This window comes from Lactuca saligna, chromosome 5 (genome assembly GCF_052625555.1).
Source record: "Lactuca saligna cultivar CGN05327 chromosome 5, ASM5262555v1, whole genome shotgun sequence".
Classification (NCBI taxonomy): Eukaryota; Viridiplantae; Streptophyta; class Magnoliopsida; order Asterales; family Asteraceae; genus Lactuca; species Lactuca saligna.
This window is the reverse complement of record NC_136421.1, coordinates 269,252,250-269,257,265: the sequence shown is the minus strand read 5'-3', so window position 1 is coordinate 269,257,265 and position 5,016 is coordinate 269,252,250. Positions and strand designations below refer to the sequence as shown.

The 5,016-nt window shown below is 32.9% G+C and overlaps 1 protein-coding gene across 1 annotated transcript; it reads right to left on the bottom strand.

Moving 5' to 3' along the window:
* Window positions 1–424: 424 nt before the first annotated feature.
* LOC145047764 (non-specific lipid-transfer protein 1-like) lies at window positions 425–2,059 on the bottom strand. The gene is made up of 2 exons (XM_078996097.1): window positions 1,619–2,059; window positions 425–739 (listed from the first exon to the last, which is right to left on the bottom strand). The coding sequence occupies exons 1-2, from the start codon at window positions 1,966–1,968 to the stop codon at window positions 730–732; spliced, it is 360 nt and encodes a 119-aa protein (XP_078852223.1). The 5' UTR covers window positions 1,969–2,059; the 3' UTR covers window positions 425–729.
* Between the last annotated feature and the right edge of the window lie 2,957 nt (window positions 2,060–5,016).

Genomic DNA, 5,016 nt, shown 5'->3' with positions numbered 1-5,016 from the left:
GTCCTGAAAAATGAAATATTTTTAAAGACCTATGATGAACAAGAAAAAAATGGTCCTTATCTTTATTATAAGTTTGTATTTTTAAAGAAAAATATATAATAGAAAAATTAGGCCCTATACAGCTGCCCACTTTGCTCCCCCCCCCCCTCCCCTCTCCCCCCTCATGATAGACGTACATGTTAGAAATAAAACTGGTGAAATGTATGTTACATGGAGAAATGAACAAATCTTCAACAAATTTTAGTTTGAGCTTTTTTTCGTAAATTAGAGTAAAATAATGAGATTTTAGTGAAACCAGGTAAGTAATAAAACCGGTTAACAATGAAAAATGGGTCAAATGATCACTTTTACCGGTAATTCATATTTTTTCGTAAATAACTTTTAGTTTATGACTTTTTCATAAATTAAAGTAAACTATTATGAATTGAACGATAAACAACAATTGAACGATTAGCAATTGAAAATCATTACATTATTGTCAGGACATTGGACCATATTCGAAATAAAATCTATAATATAATCCTTGTAAGGAAATGCATTTCCTTTCACATCACATACTCATAGATTTCAAAGTAGAAATCGTTACTAATAAGCTACAACACATACACCAAATTATTAAGAGACTGGTCTCGGTCTTGGTTCCTAATTAAGTGGGGAATTACGACTTTATTGCCGGGATGATACTATTATGCCTCAATGCCAAACTTTTGCTTCTTTAATATTTCCTCTTCACTGGATCCTACACAAGGAAAATGAAAAGGAGCTATTGTAAATAATAATTATTGAGCATCAATAATTCACACCCTAGAATTTAATGAATGAATCTCAACCACTTGCAAATAGAACCAAAAACTAATATCAAATACAAAAGCACAGTTTATTATATATATCTACATATGAAAAGACATTTATATTATATTCTTGTCTAGAAAAAAAAATTATATTTTGCCTAGCCGATTTTATCCAAATCTCCAATAATCGATTTTATTTATATGATGTGGATATTAAATGTGACTTGGATAATAATATGAGTGGTCCATGCCATCCCTTTACCTTTCATAAAATATCATAATAAGGTAAACTTAATCATGAACCACATCATTACCAAATTTTATATTTTGATACGTTAATAAAAGGTCAAAAGATAATATAAACTCCTCAGTGGACTATTCATATCATCAGCCATATCACATATAATTGGAACCGATTAATAGATTTTTACTGGGAATTTAGATATAAGCGATATGTAAAAATAATATATGTATTTTCCTGAACAAGAAAACAATATATTAGTTTTCCAAATGTATTGCATGATAGGTTGTGATGTTTGTATTTTGCATGTAATGTTATAACAAATACGTTAAACTTTGATAAAAATATATTATCGCAACGTACTTAAGATAGGTAATAATTTATCTTCGTTCATTTTTTATTTGGTCAGTAATAATTAAGAAAATACATATAATTTTTAATAATCCTAATAAAATACTAAAATGTTCTAAATCCCCTATATATTGAATTAACATAAGATAACGAATTTCGAAAGTATATTGGTGTTCGACACCATCTATATTAATAATAATGAAAATGAAAACGAAAATTAAGCAACGTGTTGTACCTATTGCAGTCGGTGGAGGGGCTGATCTTGTAGGGTAAGTTGACACCACATTTTCCGGGGAGACTGGCGGCGTAATTACCACTAACGCCACGGTAAGACGAAGAAGCACTCTTCAGGCAATTGCAAATGGTCTTACGGTCACCGGTGGTTCTAGCCGCATTCCTAAGCCCTCTAACTCCATTACAGCACCGCTGTGGAGGAGCTCCGCCATTCCTTAGGTAGCCAAGGCATGGTGCCACGGAGCCCACCACCTGACCACATGTCACAGCTTCCACCTCCGGCGTCAGCAACCCCATGTAAACCACCAGCAAGAACACCGCGCAAGACACCTTCATAAGCATAACCGCCATTGGTAGATGAGAGAATTTGGATGTAAATTGATTTAAATATGTGGAATGAAACGGCTGTGAAGGTGGGAGCTATATAGGAGCGCTGCTTCTCGGCGGCGAAAGTATATATATATATATATATATATATAGGGTTAGCTTCATGTGAGACCGCATAATTTTGTGAGACGTGAGACGCATTTTTTTGATTATTTTTAATTTTTTTTAGTTAATTGAAGTTCTGAAAATAATATTTATTTTTTTTTTCCATTTATTTTGCATTTTAAAATATTTTTTAGAATATGTCAGCGTAATATTCTATTAGAATATTTCACATATTTTTCAAAAAAAAATGGAATTTATTTTTATTTTTAAATTTTTTTTTTAGTTAATTCAAGTTCCGAAAATAATATTTAAAAAAAGAATTTTTAGATTTTTCCATTTATTCTGCATTTTAAAATTTTTTTTAGAATATTTCAGTGTAATATTCTATTAGAATATTTCACTTATTTAAAAAAAAAACGGATTTTTTTAAAAATTTTTTAGTTAATTCAAGTTCCGAAAATAATATTTAAAAAAAGAATTTTTGGATTTTTCCATTTTGCATTTTAAAATTATTTTTAGATTTGGTCTCACAAAATTAGAATGGTCTCAAATGAATATATATATATATATATATATATATATATATATATATATATATATATATATATATATATATATATATATATATATATATATATATCATTTTAACTAATTTTCTTTAATATATTTTATTTTAATTTACGAGATTTTTTATTTAGCAATTACATATTTCTAATATTTTTTAAGTATGAAACATTCTATTACTTTTAACTTTTAAACAAATAAAGTTTATAATAACTTAAAAATGTAATATATATATATATATATATATATATATATATATATATATATATATATATATATATATATATATACACACACACGCACACACACAAATACACACATACACCAAAGGGCTTCTAACCCAGCAGAATCCGGTGTTGTCCTCTCTCATTCACTACAAGAAATTCGAGTATTAGCGGCGACAAGAGTCGTCGCTAAAGGTCAAATATGTCGCCACTAAAGGTATTAGTGTCGACCTGTCGCCACTAAAGGATCGCAACTGTTGGTTCATCGCTAATGGTTCACTGGTTGCCGCTATTGCCTTTCATCGCCGCTAAAAGTGAGTCGCCGCTAAAGGTGCGTCGCTGCTAATACTATCGGTCGCCGCTATTTATATGTATTTTTATACATAGAAAATACACATATACATACAACAACATGTACATATACATAATTCACATACAAAATACACATAAATATAAATGATCATAGAAAAGCACAGATACATACATAAAATATACTTAAGATACACATACACATACAAATGCAAATACAAATATACATCCATATCTACAAACACAGAATACACATACAAATACACATCTAAAATATCAAAATTATCAAAATTTTGTCATTAACAGTGGTAGTGGCGGTAAACTCCGGGGCGAGAACGGTGACGGATCACAAAATTCCGACAACCAACACAAATTTAGTAGGGATAAGAGAAAGGGAAAAGAAAATGGGAAAAATGAAGACGAAGAGGGGTGAATTATCGAAGAATTCGGTGAAATTCCGATGAGATCGATAGTGGTGAGCAGAGAGAAGAGTGAAGAAACAGAAGATCAGGGAAGAAAGTAAAGACGAAGCAGATTTTATTGTCGATGCTCTTTAGCGGCGACACATCGGAGGGAAAACAATCTGGGGTTTCCTACGTCGTTGGATCATCGCTTAAATCGACGGATGGGGTTGAAATGACACGGATCGCCATGAGCAGAGAGAAAAGTGAAGAAACAGAAGATCAGGGAAGAAAGTGAAGACAAAGCAGATTCTATTGTTGACGCTCTTTAGCGGCGACACATCGGAGGGAAAACAATTTGGGGTTTCCTACGTTGTTGGATCATTGCTTAAATCGACGGATGGGGTTGAAATGACGCGGATCGCCAGGACAGGCAATAGCGGCGACGGATAGCCTTTAACGGCAACAAACCGTAGGGAAAACAACGCGAGGTTTTCTACGTCCTCCTATTCGTTGGATTATCGCCTAAATCGATGGTTAGGGTTGAAATGACGCGGATCGCCAACGTAAGCCTTTACCGGCGACAGACACTTTTAGCGGCGACAATAAACGCGTTTGTTTGTTGTCGCTGCTAAAAGTGTCCATCGCTGCTAAAAGTATCACCGCTATTGCCTATTATTATTGTAGTGCTTGAGGTTGAGGGTTCAAGTCCCGCCGTGGACATAGATGGATTTAAGTTTAGGAGTAGGCTAAATTTGTTGTTCCAAAATATATGACTATTTAACTTGTTTATTTGTCAACATTCAGTCTTTATAACTTATTAGGAAGACCTAGGCCCATTGTCATGGGTTGGGCCCAATGTGTGGGCTAGGCCCGATGTGATGTGTGTTATGTGGTATTTTGGGAATTTTTTTAAGATTCGTGCTTACGGTTTTGTGTTTATGGTTTCGGATACTTCCGGTATGAAAGGGAATGGGCCGACTTGACTACACAACATCCCCGAAAGTTTTCTGCATTGTCTATTTATGATTTTTACTTTGATGTATACATAATATAATCAATTTGATTTGGAACAAATCATTTGTATGTTTAAGTGTTTTTAAAATGAAATTTTAGTATGACTTTTTTAGACATTACAAGCTGGTATCAGAGCCTTGGTTTGAGGGATTTGGAAACACTCTCGGGTGCGACTGAACGTAAATTGAGGAATTGGTAATCTTTGAAAGAAAACAAGTTTCTAAAAAAGACTTTATAAAGAAAAAAGGGGTGTGATGTGTACAATCGGCCGAGCTCAAGTAAGTGATTCTCATAATACCCATACATGTACATATGTTATATGATATGGAATGGTTGCATGCTAGTATAAGGCTAAGGATACCTTCAGGAATTGCATGATAGATTGGCATGATGTTGATGCCTTGTAGCTTAGGAGGAACTAGATGTTATGTTATATTTGGAATCTATATTAG